Source organism: Pogona vitticeps, chromosome 1 (genome assembly GCF_051106095.1).
Source record: "Pogona vitticeps strain Pit_001003342236 chromosome 1, PviZW2.1, whole genome shotgun sequence".
Lineage (NCBI taxonomy): Eukaryota > Metazoa > Chordata > Lepidosauria > Squamata > Agamidae > Pogona > Pogona vitticeps.
The window spans coordinates 167,548,371-167,567,010 of NC_135783.1; the positions used below are offsets into that span (position 1 = coordinate 167,548,371).

The following is an 18,640-nucleotide window of genomic DNA, read 5'->3' on the forward strand; positions in this document are numbered from 1 at the left end:
TTCTTTGGCACTGCCCTTCTTTGGGATTGGTATGTAGACTGATCTTTTCCAATCCTCTGGCCACTGTTGAGTTTTCCAATCTTGCTGGCATATTGAATGTAGCACTTTAACAGCATCATCTTTCAAGATTTTAAATAGTTCCACTGGAATGCCATCACCTCCACTGGCCTTGTTGTTAGCCAGGCTTTCTAAGGCCCACTTGACTTCACTCTCCAGGATGTCTGGCTCAAGGTCAGCAACTACATTGTCTGGGTTGTCCGGGATATCTAAATCTTTCTGATATAATTCCTTTGTGTATTCTTGCCACCTCTTCTTGATGTCTTCTGCTTTTGTTAGGTCCCTTCCATATTTGTCCTTTATCATGTCCATCTTTGCACAAAATGTTCCTCTAATATCTCCAATTGTCCTGAATAGATCTCTGGTTTTTCCTTTTCTGTTATTTTCCTCCATTTCTTTGCATTGTTCATTTAAGAATGCCCTCTTGTCTCTCCTTGCTATTCTTTGGAATTCTGCATTCAATTTTCTGTAACTTTCCCTATCTCTCCTGCATTTTGTTTCCCTTCTCCTCTCTGCTATTTCTAAGGCCTCATTGGACAGCCACTTTGCTTTCTTGCATTTCCTTTTCTTTGATAAGGTTTTTGTTGCTGCCTCCTATACAATGTTATGAGCTTCTATTCAAAGTTCTTCAGGCACTCTGTCCACCAAATCTAGTTCCTTAAATCTGTTCTTCACTTCCACTGTGTATTCATAAGGGATTTGGTTTAGATTATACCTGAATAGCCCAGTGGATTTTCCTACTCTCTTCAGTTTAAGCTTGAATTTTGCTATGAGAAGCTGATGATCAGAACCACAATCAACTCCAGGTCTTGTTTTTGCTGACTGTATAGAGCTTCTCCATCTTTGGCTGCGGAGAATATAATCAATCTGATTTCGATATTGCCCATCTGGTGATTTCCATGTATAGAGTCGCCTCTTGTGTTGTTGGATGACCAGCTTGTTCTCTTGACAAAACTCTATTAGCCTTTACCCTGCTTCATTTTGAACTCCAAGGCTAAACTTACCTGTTGTTCCTTTTATCTCTTGGCTCCCTACTTTAGCATTCCAGTCCCCTAGAATGAGAAGAACATCTTTCTTTGGTGTCAGTTCTAGAAGGTGTTGTAGATCTTCATAAAATTGTTCAATTTCAGTCTCCTCAGCAATGGTGGTTGGTGCATAAACTTGGATTATTGTGATGTTGAAAGGTCTGCCTTGGATTCGTATTGACATCATTCTATCATTTTTGAGATTGTATCCCATTACAGCTTTTCCCACTCTTTTGTTGACTTTGAGGGCTACTCCATTCCTTCTACGGGCTTCTTGCCCAGAATAGTAGATATGATAATCATCTGAGTTGAATTCACCCATTCCTGTCCATTTTAGTTCACTGATGCCCAGGATGTTGATGTTTATTCTTGCCATCTCCTGTTTGACCACATCCAGTTTACCAAGGTTCATAGATCTTACATTCCAGGTTCCTATGCAATATTTTTCTTTGCAGCATTGGACTTTCCTTTCACTTTCAGGCACATCCACAGCTGAGCGTCCTTTCGGCTTTGGCCCAACCACTTCATTAGCTCTGGAGCTACTTGTACCTGTCCTCCACTCTTCCTCAGTAGCATATTGGACGCCTTTCGACCTGAGGGGCCCATCTTCCAGCGTCATATCTTTTAGCCTTTTGTTTCTGGTCATAGGGCCTTCTTGGCAATGATACGGGAGTGGCATTGCCATTTCCTACTCCAGGTGGATTGTGTTTAGTCAGAACTCTCCACTATGACCTGTCTGTCTTGGGTGGCCCTGCACGACATAGCCCGTAGCTTCTCTGAGTTACTCAAGCCCCTTCGCCACGACAAGGCAGCAATCCATGAAGGGGCTGCTGACTACCCCTTAGGTAATAACTCCACTGAAAAAGAAAGGGCCAGTGAGAGGATACTTTGTCTAGGATCCTCTCAAATTTGCAAGTAACCTAGGTGCTCCCTCTGCATTTAAGTGCTGGTCAGTTATTTGTAGAACAGTGGTACAGTAGGTCCTTTATAGAAACACAATGGATTCAGTGGATGCCAAAAAAGGAGGAAAAACACTTCTAAAATACACTAAAACCTATGTACCACTCTCTGCATTCTATAGGGCTTTCTTGTTTACATGAGTACTGCAAATACAAAGAAAATTACAAAGATGCCAATTCTTTTCTCTATCAACTAACAGAACAATAACAACAGAAACACAATGAACATATCAGAATTATGCTACTTACACTTGCCATCTCCAGCTCTCCCACTCTTTCCCAATTGGAATCTAGAAGCACAGCCCCATCTGAAGATTTCCCCATCCATTGGAGTAAACTATAGGGGTTACACATATACAATTTTTAAAAAGACAAATAAAAAAAGCATCACTAGCAATGGGGATGAGCTGTCAAAATGGTGGTTCATCTTCCCTCTGGTGAACTGACAAACCACAAATCAATTTGTCAGTTCATTGGGGCTGTCTAAAAAATGAAAACACTGAGCCCCCTGCCCTCTTCCCACTGCCTCCGTTGCCTCCCTATCTTGTCCTGCTGCCTCCTCCTCCACCGCTGCCACCTCCACCAGAACGGAAGCTAGACTGTTGGGACGGTGATTTCCATTCCAACAGCTTAGCTTCTGTTTGTTTGTGAACAGTTGTGGGGAGCTTCCCTTTGGGCAAACCTACCCAAAGGGCAACCTCCCTGCTGTCTTTGTAAATTGAGGGGATTCCCTTTGGGCAACCACGTGCCTTGCCTATCTTTCTGTGCCCCTGTGAATCAGCTGATCCGTGGTGGCATAGAAAGACAGGGAAAGCCTGCCTGAAGGGAATTCCTCCTCCCCCTTTGAAAAGACAGTGGGGAGGAGGATTCAGGGAAGCTTTCTCTGTTTTTCTATGGCACTATGGATCAACTTATCTGCAGGGGCATAGGCAGAGACTAGAGATGGAGACGAATGGAGTATAAAAGGGATCTATGGATCTCATAATTACAAAGGGACGAATATTTGACAACTCAGAGATATTCAGCAAATATCGTAATACATTTTTTTGTTTGTCCCCATGTCTAATCATCACCTATTATCCAAATGATAACACTACTGACTCAAAGCAAACCTCCTTCAGAATTACCTGCCAGAATACATGTATCATTACTGAGAACGAATTCTTAGATGTTATGTTGATACATGGAAAGAAGGGCCTTTCCAGAACATCTTAATTGATGGTTAGTCTGGTATGAGAATAAGCCCTCTGTTAGTTAACAAATAGCTTTCAAAGAATAAACTGTGATATTCTACTGCAGCAAAAGCAACAAAGATTCTTGTGACACCTTAAAGACTAATATATGTATTTGCCAAAAATGGTTGCTTAGCATAATAAATTGTGCTAGAGTAGGCCCACTGAATGACTAGTCTAGTGTACAAAGTCACAGAGTAGACTTATTTAAATCAATGGAACTTTCGCAAAATTCCCATTGATTCAATGGGCCTACTTTAGTGTGATTTACTATGCTAAGCAACAGGATTTGGCCCTTATGTGCTTTCTTAAACCATCATTCACTGTTGTCCTCTAACCTCAATGAAGTATATTTTCAATCCAAAATATATATTGCATGTCCCCGAAAGTCTGATAGTGCTTCATGTGAAGAAATTATAGTTTGTAGAGTTGACACCAAGTTGGTAACATCTGTAAAGTGGATGGAAGGTTAACATCAAGCCTGTAAAATATGTAAAAAATGCTGATACTGAACTGCCTAGGACTGAATATTTTGGGAACAGTATAACAACAGTGTACCATCTCAAGATAAAAAAGTTGGAGAAGACATCCTGACCTTGGTACAGGTGGGGAATCGAGTTCTGTTAATGATAATATCGGTTGCACCTGGAACATGGTCAGTTAGCCTTGGCTGGTACAGTTAAAACCAATTAAAAATGCCCACTGATTGGGGACTGTGGGATGATGGGATTTAAGGAAGATACTTAGTTGACATAATTTCATCCTCCATTTTGGATCAGCATTAGGATTTAGTAAGCTCATGCTGTGCTTTTGCTAGTTGCTGTGAAGAACTCTGTACATCCCTGTGAATATGGCTTAGAGAATTAGCTTTTCTTTATTTTCTGTGGTGACTTAATGCCTTAAGTTTATCATACCTTTAAGGTTTGTTTACTTTATATGATGCTGCCTTTTGTTTTGCTATGCTTTGCTACTTTTACTTTTTAGTAAAATATAAAATTTTACTCAAGCTGTGGTTTATTCAGAAAGCTGTGAGGGTACTTTTCTAGTGTCTGAGGACACTCAGAGGTTTGAAGACATTACGGGTTACATGGGTTTCTTTGCAGGACTGGTTTGCAACTAGGAGCCTGTGTGCATGTTTTATTCCCTGAGCATCCATGTGTGCTAGGGAAGGGCATAGGCCTCAGGAGGCACTTCCCAGTCATTTTTACACTGACCTCCTGGACATAACCCATCCAGGCAGAGAAGGTTGTGTGACTGAGGAACCCCTCTGAGTAACCATGGGTTAAAAAGCTTCTTAATTTTACCTTATTTTAAAACCCTGTTTTAAGTTTTCTGTGGCATAACTTCATGAGTTTAACATATTAGCAATATGATTTACAAAAACTGTCTTTGGGATTTTGTAGGTTTTCCTGGTCAGGCAGGGCCACCAGGCGTAATTGGGGAGAAGGGTGATTCTGGTCCCCAGGGGTTACCAGGTGCTCCAGGGTTACAAGGTCAAAAGGTAAGTGACACAGCAATTTGGGCTAACTTCAAATAATTGTAGTTCCTGTTGATAGCAAAAAACATTGTTCAGAAGTACAAAGAAATTAATTTGTTTCTAATTTTTTCACTTCTAAGATCACAAGAAAATTTGTGTTGCAATACACATTTGAACACATTGCGATCTAGCTTTTTGCATCCTAAGATGACTGCCAGTTTTATCCTTTTTCTTGATCATTTTTATGGATATATTTGCACTATATAGCCTATTAAAAAGAAGACACTATGTAAAGGTTGTGAGGCTTGATAAAAATATAGATTGGGCTAGGAAGGTTTAAGTGGAAACAATTCACAGGGGCAAATACCGTCTCCTTTTGTAATGTTTCAAAAAGTGTCAAAACTTCTTATTTCTCTTTGAATTGTGGTTCAGGCATGAAATTTCTCTTAATCTTATATACTATCACTTTCCTCATAGAATGCCTTCTGCCCTGATCTGAAAATGGTGGGCATATATTTTCCTCCAGTAGTAATCTGTTGATATTTTGGCTACTATTTTATAATGTTAACCAATTGGTTGTGCTTTTTGTTATTATTGTGTGCTTTATTTAAAAAAATATATTCTTGTGGTAAGATAAAGACTAATACATTTTATTTTACTTGATGTAAAATGTCACAGGTTCCATAAGATGAAATGTGTTGCAGTCCATAAAAGTTTAAAACATGTTTAAGGCACTGCAATAATTTTTCCTATTTTGCTACAACAGACTAATAAGGCCATCCTCACCTTGAAGCTTGCTTGCTTTGCTTTGCTTAGCACTTTGCTTTGCTAGTATAGCATTCCACCTGATAGTAGCTTTAAGACTACCTGGCTAATAAAACTGGCAGTGCTTTCTCCTTTAAATAATGTCTCACTTAAATATTTTAAGGGTGAACCTGGAATAGGACTCCCAGGTCCAAAAGGTTTTCCTGGCCTACAAGGGCAAGATGGGCTCCCTGGAACAAAGGGTGAGCAAGGGTTGCCTGGTATACCAGGAGAAAAAGGATTTCCAGGTGTACCTGGCCAGCCAGGATCTCAAGGTAAGCTTTTTGTAGTCACATTCTAAACCTGATTTGTCATGAGGCTGTACATTTTTGTGCAAAAAGAAATGCAATATTGGCTTCAGGAGCCTGGCAGGCCAAAAAAGTTTTTCTAGCTTGAGTAAAAATTTGTATGTGATAAAAATGATAGTAAAAACGTATTTGTCACACAATTCTTAATGAGTAATAGTGATGGCATCATTACAAAATACAAATGGAAGAATAGGTAAAGGTAAAGTTTCCCCTTGACATTTTCAGTCCAGTCGTGTACTACTCTAGGGAGCGGTGCTCATCCCGTTTTTCAAGCCGTAGAGCCAGCGCTTGTCTGAAGACATTTTTTTTCCATTGTGATGTGGCCAGCGTGACTAGGGAACGCCGTTTTACCTTCCCACTGAGATGGTGTCTATTTATCTACTTGGATTTACATGCTTTCGAACTGCTAGTTTGGCGAGGAACTGGGACAAAGCGATGGGAGCTCACTCCGTCGCATGGATTCGATCTTACGACTGCTGGTTCTTCTAACCCTGCAGCACAAGCTTCTGTGGTTTAGCCCGCAGTGCCGCCACGTCCCACAAATGCAAGAATAGGCAGTACAGTGGTGCCCCGCATAGCGATGATAATCCATTCTGAAAAATCGTTGCTATACTATATCGTTGCTATGCGGGGCAAAAAAAACCCATAGGAACGCATTAAAACATATTTAATGTGTTCCTATGGGGAAAAAATTCACCTTTAAGCGAAAATCCTCCATCCCGCCGCCATTTTCAGTGCCTCTAAAGCGAGGCAACACAGCGAGTGGCCATTTTGGAACTGCCGATCAGCTGTGCTTCGTCTCTCTCTCTCTCTCTCTCTCTCTCTCTCTCTCTCTCTCTCTCTCTCTCCCCACCCCTTGCAGGTCCAGCATGGGAAAGAGAGCCAGCCCAAAGCACAGCTGATGGGCGGGGGTTTGCAAAGATCGCAGGGAAGCCAGCTTCGCAAACCCCGCGCGCTCTCTCTCTCCCCTTGCAGGTCCAGCCTGGGCAAGGAGACTGCGGCACTGTGCCGCCACGGCCAGGGTGACTGAGGGGAGAGAGAGAGAGAGAGCACCCGAAGTCAGCAGGGGTTTGTGAAGCTGGCTTCCCCGCGATCTTTGCAAACACCCGCCCATCAGCTGTGCTTCAGGGCTCTCTTTTGGGGGGCCTTTGGGATGATCGTGGGGAAGCGCTTCCCCACAATCATTGCAAAGCGATTTTCCCCCATTTAAAACATCGCAATGTGATCGCTTTTGCAATTGCAAAAACACCATCGCTATGCGGATTCATCGTTAAACGGGGTGCTCGTTAAGCAAGGCACCACTGTACTTTATAATAAAAAATAATGTGTAAGATTTAATGGGTAGAACTTGCATATTGTATGATTGTTATTTTTTATTAGGAGCCTATAAAGGTATCACCTATTTCTGCATTTGTATTTTGTAATGGTCACACAGCTCCCCCCTTTTATTTCAATGGAACTATGAGGATATCAAGAAATAGGCCCACCCCCCACATACCAACAGGAAGCCACATGGACTCTCAACACCAGTGGAGTAGGACTGCAACCAACTTTACATCTAAGAGTAACCTCCTGGCAAACTCCATCTTGCCATGAACAAGTTGGGAAATGGGATTCACCCACAAAAGCTCACATATTGTATGATTTTTTTCATTTTTTATTATTGGCCTATAAAGGTACCTCCTATCCCTGCATTTGTCTTTTAGTGATGTTATAAATGTAATAAAGAAAACATGTTTTATGTCAACAGTCATATGCACATATAGACAGAATTAGTCTTATTGAGCTTAGATGCAGCTTACTGGTTGTTTGACCAGATTAGGCGGGAAATAAATAAATAAATAAATAAATAAATAAATAAATAAATAAGGTGTTTATAAAATTGCTGCCTTAGTGGAACTGAGGTCCACTTACAGATATGACAGGATTCCAGAGTTTAAAGAGTGGATGATAAATAATGCTTAAAATCAAGGGAATGCACCTTAACAACTGAACATTTTTCATTTTTCTACCCAGGTGATCCTGGTCCTGCTGGATTGCCAGGTTTACAGGGCTCCCCTGGTGTTCCAGGAATAGGCCCCCCAGGTCTTCCTGGCTCCCCAGGACAATCTGGGCCCCCAGGACCAATAGGTAATCTGCTGTTTAGGATTTGTTGGTTTCTCCATTTATATTTCTGTACACAATACTCAATCTGACGTGCATTAAAGCCAGTTACTGTGCATTCATTAGGAATTTTATTTTATGATTTTTCAGGCACTATGTGGATATCTCTGTTCCTTTGTTTTGTCAAGAATCTAGACATAAAATAAAGATGTAAAGTGTTTATTCTTAGAACAATTTAAAAAATAATCCTATGATGGTTACTAAAATGAAAGATCTAATAATCCAGTGGAATTTATTCTCAGATGGACATTGGGTTGTGTCTTAATGTTGTTCTTAAAAAGTCTTACATTTAAACTTGGCTTGGTTTTCCTAAACAAAAAAGAAAAGTTTTGTATTGCTGTTATTGGCTTACATTGAACCTTTGGACACATTTATGTTCCATCGAGTATTTGAACATTTTGTTTTCACAAATTACTTGACTGCAGGACCCCCAGGAATAAAAGGAGAAAGGGGCTACCCAGGCATCCCTGGGCTAGATATGCCGGGGCCAAAAGGAGATAAGGGTAGTCAAGGACCATCAGGACTGCCAGGCTTGCAAGGGGTACCAGGCTTACCTGGCCTACAAGGACGAGAAGGGCAGCCAGGTGCTACAGGTATACATTTTTTTTCTTCCAGTGAACAATCACTGTTCCTGTCCTCTTAAGGTAAAACATTTTGATCTATTCCATAAAGTATATGAGCAGAATCATGAAAGGGTTATGGTGTGAAATTCCTTTCCTTTCTGTGTTTTGAGCACCTTTATGTTAGAAATATTTTAGGGCTCGAAAATGCTTGAGTTCCATGCCTATAATGTTGAAAAATCATAGAACTGTATGGCTGGTTAGTGTTCGTATTCTGGCAGTAAACCAAAACTTGAGGCCGAAGAGCTAGTTGGATATTTTCAGACAGAAAAAGCTTTTGAGTGCTTCAATTCAGTTCCATCCACTCTGTGCATCCAGTTTCTCAGAGCCTGGAAATATCTACTGTGTTTCCCCGAAAATAAGACAGGGTGTTATATTAATTTTTGCTCCAAAAATTGCATTAGAGCTTATTTTCAGGGGATGTTTTATTTTTTCATGTACAACAATCTACATTTATTCAAATACAGTCATGTCATCTGGTTGCTGCACAATGATGGAAGCCAGGGTTTCACTTAACTGGGGCTTGTTTTGGGGTTAGGGCTTATATTACAAGGATCCTAAAAAATCATACTAGGGCTTATTTTCAGGTTACGGTTATTTTCGGCGAAACAGGGTAGTTAAATTTGTGCAAATTCATTTATTTCTCCCCATAAAGATGCTTAACACGTAAATCTGCTAGCTAACAGCACAATTATTGCTGTGATGTAAGGTTTTTTGGCTTGTCATACCCTGCAGAAGGTTGTCTCCAAGAAGAAGATAATAGTTGGGGGGGTGCTCTGGGATTGTTAGGAACTGGGCATGGCAGGAATTGGACTTTGGACATGAGATCCTTGCATGCAAAACATGTGATGTGTATTTGCTGGTCCTACTTCTTGATCATAAATGAGTAGGGAGGCAGAATGGATGGGAATATACATTCAGAGGCATACATTCAGAGGCATTCAGGCTAGAGTAAGTTGCCCTGATTTACCAAATCTGATCTTTGTAGCCACTTATTGCTGCACGTCAGTATTGTAGTGTGTCTGTGTCCATCATTCCTTCAGTTTTTCCAACCTGGACAAAGAATATATTGGGGGGGGGGGTTGAGTAGAAGTACAAGAAGAGAGATGCAGCTCAGTGACAGGAACCCAACCGAACAGGTAACTTAGTATGCTTTAGGAAAACCTTCCCAAACTTTGCAGTTTGCAGGTAGGTTGTGCAATAAATTCCATCATCCTCATCTATCAGTCACTTTATAGTATTTGTAATCCAGTGCAAATAACAGTATCATACTGTTATTTGCAATAGTGACAAACAAACAGTACTATTAAGTTGGTTGTTGTAGGTTTTTCGGGCTGTTTGGGCATGTTCTTAAGGTTTTTCTTCCTAACGTTTCACCAGTCTGTGTGGTCAGCATCTTTAGAGGACAGGAGTCAGAACGCTGTCTGTGCTCTGGTGCAAAACATTAGGAAGAATAACCTTAAGAACATGACCAAACAGTCCAAATAACCTACAACAACCATCGGATCCTGGCCCTAAAAGCCTTGGAGAATACAGTACTATTAAGCATAAATCCCTTGGTTTCTCAAATGCAAACCACTTAAATAACTAGTTTATTAAAATATTGGTACAATATGAAAATTAAAAGGAGAGGCAAGGATTGGAGATAGCAGCCCATCTCTTAGGGCAGGCAACTAGTTATTGAGAAGAAGGCTACTTGAATAGAAAACTCTTTGTCCTTCATCGTGGCCTCTGTGAATGCACATGATAGGGATAAGTCTGCACCTGTGCCGGAATCCTCGGAAATTTCTAGACTTAGGAGAAAAAAAGGTTGATTAAGTGTTGCCCCTACAGCGCATGCTCCGCCCGCCCTTAGCCTCAGTTCTGTTTTACCGCCTTTGTATTAGGAACTCCTCTCTAGAGCTCTTAGTTTTCTGTGTTTGTCGGCTGGACCTCACTTGTTCACCCTGATTTTGGTTTTGGAAGACTATTCTTTGCCTATCTGTTGCTTCTATCTATTTGGACTGGTTTTTTGGACTGCGTTTCTCATCTTGCGATTCGACTTGTCATTTTCCATGCTCTCTCCAGTTTTTTTACCTCGGACTGTTTGACTCTTTCTCCCTTCGTACCCCACCTGTTGGTTTTTCTGTGTTTTTCACTAGTTTTATGTCCTCCTCGGGTCCTTTCAGAAAGTGCACCTCGTGTAGCTGAAAACTGCCATTCTCAGACGGCCACGAGCACTGCTTATTTTGTCTGGGAGAAGGACATTTGCCACAATTGTGTAAAGAGTGCTGAAAATTCACCCGGGCTGCCCTCAGCGCGCACCAACAGTGGCTCAAGTATTTTCTTTGGGACACTACTCTGTCAGCCTCCAAGCATAGCCTAATGGAGACCTCCCCAACTCCCTCTGTGACATCCAGATCAGAGCGAGGGGCCAAATCGCCACCACTTCCGCCCCCCTCTAAACCGGGGAGGCCAGCAAAAGAAAAAATCTTCATTCTCGGCGTCGCGGGCAGCCTTACTGCCAGTCGATGCCTCTGCTAGCAACGCTCCCGGCATGTCCTCTGAAGCTTCTGCCCCTAAGACAGCCTTGCGGGCGTCGAAGTCCTCCAATGCAGAGCCCCTGAAAAAAAGGAAAAGGCTCTTGTTAACTCTAATAAGGGCACATCTTCCAAGGGGGAAGAGCGGCACTGTTCCATTCTTGCTGTTCCCAACTCCCCACCGTCCCCAATTCTGGAAGAGGAGGAGGCTGCTCCAGACGACTACCCTGAGGACACCATGGCAGGTGTCAGCATCGATCAGGAGGCGTAGCTGTTCACCTAGCCTGCACCCACTAGATGAGGCACCTATATCTAATGTTGGTTCTGCCCCTCACAGCCCTGCATCGGCTGGGCAGGCATCCTCTCTTCAATCACACTCACACTCATGATCACCGATCCCGGTGTTCCCGCCACGTAAGCGAACATCAAAGACAAAGCACAGCTCCCCACCTCGACGCTGTCACTCACATAGGGAGATTGTCATCCTCCCCCTACTCCTCTCAGCGCCGTGACAAGGACGGACGGAAGGAGCCATATGTGATCGACCTTGACCGCCACCATCGACGTAGAGGCGCTGCCGATGATTCGGACTCCTGGTCGAATGACGATGCACACTGCTTGAGAAAGAGGGTGCGTTACATTTATGCCTCCTTGTCATCGCCTTCACCTCCATGGCAGCGCCCTCAAGAAGCACCCCGGGCGGACCACTCTTTGAGGCCGAGAGAGGATCACAGACAGCCTAACGCTGCTGTACCCCATAAGTCCACCTTATCGGGGACAGCCGCGGCTATCCCAAAATCAGCTTCTTCTTCTGCTGCTCCTCATCACAAAGCAGCTCCTCGAAGGGCACATAAAACGGCACCTTGGCCACCCTCTCCGGAGCCATCCTTGCAAGGGGAAATCTATTCCTCTCTGGAATCTCCCACACCATTCTCAGCACCATCTGGTGCTGAGTTAATGAATCCATCTCTGGTGCACCATCTGAGCCAGGCACTTCTGATATTCATACTTCCTCGTCTGCTGAGGATTATTCCTCATATGTACAGATGGTTTCTCGCATGGCAAAAGCCCTTAAACTGGACATTGAGAAACCCACTCCACTTATCGAAGATCTTATCTTTGGTGAAATTGACAAGGAACGGGCACCTCCGCTCAGTATTGCGTTCATCCCTTCCCTCATGAATACAATCAAGGAGTTGTGGTCAACTCCAGCAACATCCACAAAAGTGACAAGAAGGGGTGAGAACTACTATAAGACCCATGGTGAGGATCCGGCTTTCTTGACCAAGCATCCTGTCCCTAATTCTATTATTATACAATCCAACTAGTCTAGGGCATCCTCGAAGGCTCAGATCACCCCTACCAATAGAGAAGGTAGGAAACTGGATGTCTTGGGTAGAAAAATATATTCGTTTACCACCTTCCTCATCAGAGTTGCAAATTATCAGGCAGCTATGGGGGCGTACCAGCGGCAACTATGGGAAAGAGTGTTGCCCGCCCTACAAGAGGCCCCAGATGACTCCCAGCCTTTCCTCCTCAACACCTTTGAGGAGGCTGTCAATGTGGCCAAACATCAGCTTCTTGCTTCACGCCACTCTGCTGATATCGCGTCCAAGACCATGATGTCTTCCATCATTTTGTGTCGCCACGCCTGGCTTAGAACATCTGGCATCAATGAAGATGCCAAAAATTGTATAGAAGCGCTCCCCTTTGATGCCAACGGGGTATTTAATAACAAGACAGACGAATCCATGGAAAGCTTTCATAGGATGAAGAAAACTGCCAAGTCCTACAGGATCCATCAGCAGCCTAGATTCCAAACTTACCAGTGGCGCAAACCTTACAATACCCAGCAATACCTACCTTCCTCATCACAAACCTACCGTTCCTTTAAGCATCAACCAAGTACCAGGCTTCCACAGGCTTAATCATCCTCCACTTCCTTTCGTTCACAGACCCATGCTCATCGCCGTCAGTCCTACCGTCCTCCTGCCAAGAAAACAAAACATTATCTTTGACTCACCGACCGCACTTCACATTCATCCCTACTTTCAAACTCGTCTAGCAAAGTTCTTTCCCAACTGGTCACGCATTACAAATGACAAATGGGTCCTGGACATCATTCAGTCAGGTTATCGGCTCGAATTCACAGAACTTCCCCCTTTAGGTTACATCAAGCACACAGATTTCAATCCGGCTCTACAAGAAGAAATCCACAACCTTCTTCGAAAGCATGCAGTACAAACTGTTTTGCAAAGTCAAGCAAGCAACGGGTTCTATTTCCGTTACTTTGTAGTTCCCAAAAAGGACAGAGGCATCCGACCTATTCTGAATCTTCGGACTCTAAACTCCTACCTACACACGAGAAAATTCCGCATGGTCACAATAGAAAGCATACTCCACCTGCTGCAACGGGGAGACTGGTTTGTAATCATAGACTTTCAGGACACTTATTTTCATATTTCCATTCATCTTCAGCATCGAAAATATCTACAGTTTTATTTTCAAGATACCGCCTTTCAATTCTGTGCTCTCCCCTTTGGGCTATCTATCACTCCCCGCATGTTCACAAAGTGCATGACCCCGTCACAGCATACCTCCGGCTCAACAATATAGCCATGTACCCGTACATAGACGACTGGCTAATCGTAGCGGATTCCCCTCAGCAAGCAATTCAGAAAACACAATTTGTCCTGCAAACCCTCAAGAGTCTGGGTCTAAAGATCAACGAGTCAAAATCCCAATTTCACCCATCTCAGGTGGTGGATTATATAGGCACCACGATCAACTCCATCACTGCTCGCATTTGTCTTCCCGCCTCTCGCATCAGGAAAATTCAGAGTCCTGCAACATTTCCGTCCTCACAGCATAGTGTTAGCCCATCATGCGCAACATCTATTAGGTCTCATGGCTTCCACCAGTGCTGCCCTTCAACACGCTCACCTGAAGATGAGGTCTTTGCAGGCCTGGTTTCTGGCCCATTTCAATCCTCTGACAGACGGCCAAGAAAAATGCCTCAGGGTGACACCAGAACTCGCTCAACAGCAGAGATGATGGGCCTTGGCCCCCCACCTCCTGGTGGGTCGCCCCTTCCGTCCTCTCCAACTTACGATTCAGGTAACAACCGACACCAGTATGACAGTCTGGGGTGCCCATTGCAGAGCGCAAAAGGTTCATGCATTGTGGTCCACCAAGGAAAAACATCTCCACATCAACCACCTAGAGATGTGGGCTGACATAAAAGCCTTCCGCGCATTTCTTCCACTGCTGCAGCGCCATGCTGTTCAGGTCGTAACGGACAACACAACCACCATGCATTACATAAACAAGCAGGGCAGCACACACTCCATGACGCTCCTTTACTTAGCAGTTCATCTATGGGAGTATCGTTACACTCACCACATTTTTTCCATAGCAGTTTACGTGCCAACAACTGACAACTACCTCACAGACTCCCTCAGTCGCATGTCCACCCAAATGCATGAGTGGGAGTTTTCCTCCAGAAGTGGGGTCACCCTCAGATAGACATGTTTGCCTCTCACGCAAACAAGAAATACAACAAGTACTGCTCAAGAGCGGGCAGAGGTACCGGCTTCATGGGAGATGTGCTGATGGTGCCATGGACAAATGCATTCCTCTACCATTTTCCCCCACCCCCTCTCATTCAGCAAAACATTGTTCGGATACGACAGATGAGAGCAAACGCCCTCTTGATCGCTTCTTGGTGGCCATGCCAACCGTGGTTCACCACACTCAGGACCATGGCAGTCAAACACCTCAAACTCCCTCAGCTACCTCACCTCTTGACACGAGACGACGGCTGCGTTCACCACCTGGATGTCCAATCCCTCCACCTCACAGCCTGGAGGATTCTTCCTTAATTCAGGATGTCCTACGAAAGGCGAGGAAACCACAACACTGCTATACTCATACAAGTGGAGCAGTTTCTGTAAATATGCCACATCTAAAGGCTTTCAGCCCAGTCCTGTTACCTTGACCAATCTTCTGACCTATTTGAGATATCTTTTCGACGCTGGTCTTGCTGTCTCTACCATCAAGGTGTAGATCTCGGAGATTGTGGCTCACCAACCACACACCTCTGATTCAGCTTGCCTATTCTCACATGCCACATTAAAGCTGTTTCTTAAGAGCCTCTCTAATCTTCGACCCACTGCCTCAATGGTCCCTGCACCTTGTCCTCTATGCCCTCACCTCAGCAGATCCTCGATTATTGTCCTTTAAAACACTATTTTTGGTGTCTATAACCTCAGCAAGACGAGCTAGGGAGTTGACCACCCTCCGCACTGACCCTCCTTACCTTCAGTTTTTCCTCGATAAAGTGGTCCTTTACCCAGACACGTTTCTTCCTAAGATAGTATCTACTTTCCACATCAACCAACCTCTCGTCCTGCCTACTCTCTTCCCCAATCCATCCTCTCCGGCTGAGCAATTGCTTCACAGCCTGGATGTTGCATACTATACTTCAAGGACCAAGGACTTCCGTCAGTCCTCAAAATTGTTTGTCTGCTTCCATGGGCATCATAAGGGTTCCCCTGCCTCTTCCCAAACTCTGTCCAGATGGCTGGTGTCTACCATCTCTTTGGCCTATGAATTGGCTGGCAAAAGCCCTCCTGATGGCATAAAGGGCCATTCTACTTGAGCCATGGCAACATCTACGGCTGTCATGTTCCCGGGGGGTACAACAGCCGAAGTCCGATAAGCCAGTCCAAAGTCAGGAATACTAAGAATGCAAAGCGGATATCAAATTACCAAAACAACTCACAGAACGTAGTCCAAGTCCAGAGTCAGGAATTCAGGAAAACACGGTTCAAGGTTGTAGGAGTGTGGATGCAAGCCAGAGGTTTTGACTTGTTGCTTCGACGAAATTCTAGCTGACTAGGAGCTGTTTTTATAGTAAAACATCCCCTTGAGCTGCTGGAAACCTTTCCATCCTGTCAGTACTCAGGGCTAGTTGAACGGATGTTTCTGTGGACAGCCTTCGAGCGATACTCTGACCTTTTTGCCATAAGTCTTCCCCGAAGCCTGGCCCTAAGCTTGTCTGCTGGAGAGAAGGAGAATCTGGAGGCGATTCAGGTGTTTTTGATTGCTCAGCATTCTCCTCAGCCTCAATTAACCCTTCTGGTTCCAGGTCTTCAGCTGCACTCATGACAATGGCTCTGCTTCCTGGTGTGGACCTTTTGGACATTTGTAGAGCGGTAACATGGTTGAGAGTGTCCACCTTCATAAAACATTACAGACTGGACCTTCAAGCTAAGAGGGAGGCCAGTTTTGGGAGAGCTGTTCTCACGTTGTTACTCCAGTGACGGCCCTCCATCCAGTAAAGCTGATTGCTAGTCACCCTATCATGTGCATTCACAGAGGCCACAATGAAGAAGAAGAGGTTACCTACCTGTAACCACAGTTCTTCGAGTGGACCTCTGTGAATTCACACGCCCATCCTCCCCGCTTTCCATCACTGCTTAACTGGCTCTTTGTATTAAAGGGCTTACCACTGGCGGATAAAATGGAACTGAGGCTAAGGGCGGGCAGAGCATGCGCTGTAGGGGCAACAATCAACCTTTTTTTCTCCTAAGCTCTAGAAATTTCCAAGGATTCCAGCGCAGGCACGGACTTAACCCTATTGTGTGAATTCACAGAGGTCCACTCGAAGAACTGTGGTTACAGGTAGGTAACCTCTTCTTTGCCATAGGGAATATAACAAAGAGGAGCCCAGCCTGACTTCCCATGGATGGAAGTTCCACAGCTTGGGAGCAGTTACAAAGAAGGCCATTTCTTATGTCCTCATCACATGCATCTGAAGGAAGGACACAGAGAAAAACATGCCCTGATGATGTTAAAATGCCAGACAGGCTCATAAAAAGAGATGCAGTCTTTCAAGTAGCTTGGATCCAACTTAAGCCTATCTACTCTGGTATTTACCCTGCTTGTTGCACTGATTGGTCCACTCTCTTTTTTGATGTCCACACATGGACATCACTGGACCAGACCAATTTTTCCCAAACCACACTTTTTGAACCCCTGCTGGGGGGGGGGGTGTTTCTACTATTTTGGTATGGGTTGGAGGGCTCCACTTTAGTCCATTCCCAGCAAGTGGAACAAACTAAACTAGAGCTTTGCAGCCACCTCCAGTGTCAATTTCCAGGATTCTAAAGTGGGGTATGAACTTTGATTAATTTTTTAAAAAATCTTTGCTTTTCTGTGTATTGTCAATCAAAAACTTTGGCTGTGAGCAGATTCTCTGAAACCACATCTGTGGGTAGATTCACAATACACAGACAGGAAAAAATATTTTAAAAAATGTAATTGAAGTGGTTCATTGCATCAACAACAATCTAGCAGACATAAAAATTAATTTCACTCCCCCTGACCCTCTGCAAACAATCAGGGGAAGCATCTAATTGACAGCAGAGTGAGCTGAAGGTTGATATGCCATTTGGATGGGAGACTGGAGAGCACGTCAAATGGAACATCACTTCTCCCTATGGATTCAGCTAACCCTATGTAACCTAATCTAGCCCGCACCTGTCTGGACAGGCCCTTATTTAGGGCTTTATAAGTAAAAAACAGGAGTTTGAATTGCACCTGTAAATGGACCAGTAATCAGTGGAGATGATGTAACAGAGAATTATGTGGTCATTGGTGTAAGCACACAGCTCTCCTAAGAGAATTCTGCGGCTGGAACAGAGAGGTTCCAGGGTCCAGTGTACTATAATAGCTGCAATGAGTCCTTTTCACAGCCAGGCCATCCCACTGATACCCTTTTCCCAAGTCTGTTCCCAATTAGCAATTAACTGAGAAAACCAAAGATAAAAACCATGAGTCTTAGAGTCTGCCAAGACTAGCAAAACTCAGATAATTAACGGACTCAAGTAGCATACTTGTGGCGTAAAAAGGAAAAATAATTATGCGGGTTATCTGCTCAAGAGACCAAACATAAGTTTTTAAGGATTACTGTAATGTTTTATTAGAAAAATAAAGAATTTAGTGATATTCAGTTTGTTACAAAGCGTAGCATTCAAGTACATTTCCATAAACTAAGGTAGTTAGAACTTTAGCAAATTCCAGTTACAAAAATAAAATAAGAAAACTCTAATAATAGCTAAAAAGTTGGGTAAGGCTGAGCCCCCCTTCCTCTGTTCTTTGCTATGAACTACATCCTAGCAGTTTACTAAAAAATAGCAATGGGAACTCCAAAGTCCATTCAAAAATCCAAAATCCAAAGTAAAATCCAAAAATCCAAAAAGTTCTCTCTCTGTCACCATCCTGCCATTTTTCTTCCCATGCTGGAACCACCTTCTTCACTATCCACTGACATAAGCCAATCAGGACGAAGCAGTGTCTCACCCCTCTCCATCTCCTTTTCTCACGGGATGTGCAGGTGTTGTTGACATTCTTCCTGATGTTGTGTCTTGGCTCCACATGGAAAATTCCAACTAACTCTAAGAGAAAACAGCT

At 43.7% G+C, this 18,640-nt stretch overlaps 1 protein-coding gene across 2 annotated transcripts in view; it reads left to right on the forward strand.

The window, feature by feature from the left end:
• Positions 1 to 18,640, forward strand: part of COL4A1 (collagen type IV alpha 1 chain) — a 389,221-nt gene that overhangs the window by 242,540 nt on the left and 128,041 nt on the right. For both annotated transcript variants that reach the window (XM_072992788.2, XM_072992838.2), the window contains exons 29-32: positions 4,677 to 4,774; positions 5,679 to 5,829; positions 7,879 to 7,992; positions 8,451 to 8,618. In XM_072992788.2, coding sequence (XP_072848889.1) covers positions 4,677 to 4,774; positions 5,679 to 5,829; positions 7,879 to 7,992; positions 8,451 to 8,618 — 531 coding nt within the window. The remainder of the gene's footprint in view (positions 1 to 4,676; positions 4,775 to 5,678; positions 5,830 to 7,878; positions 7,993 to 8,450; positions 8,619 to 18,640) is intronic.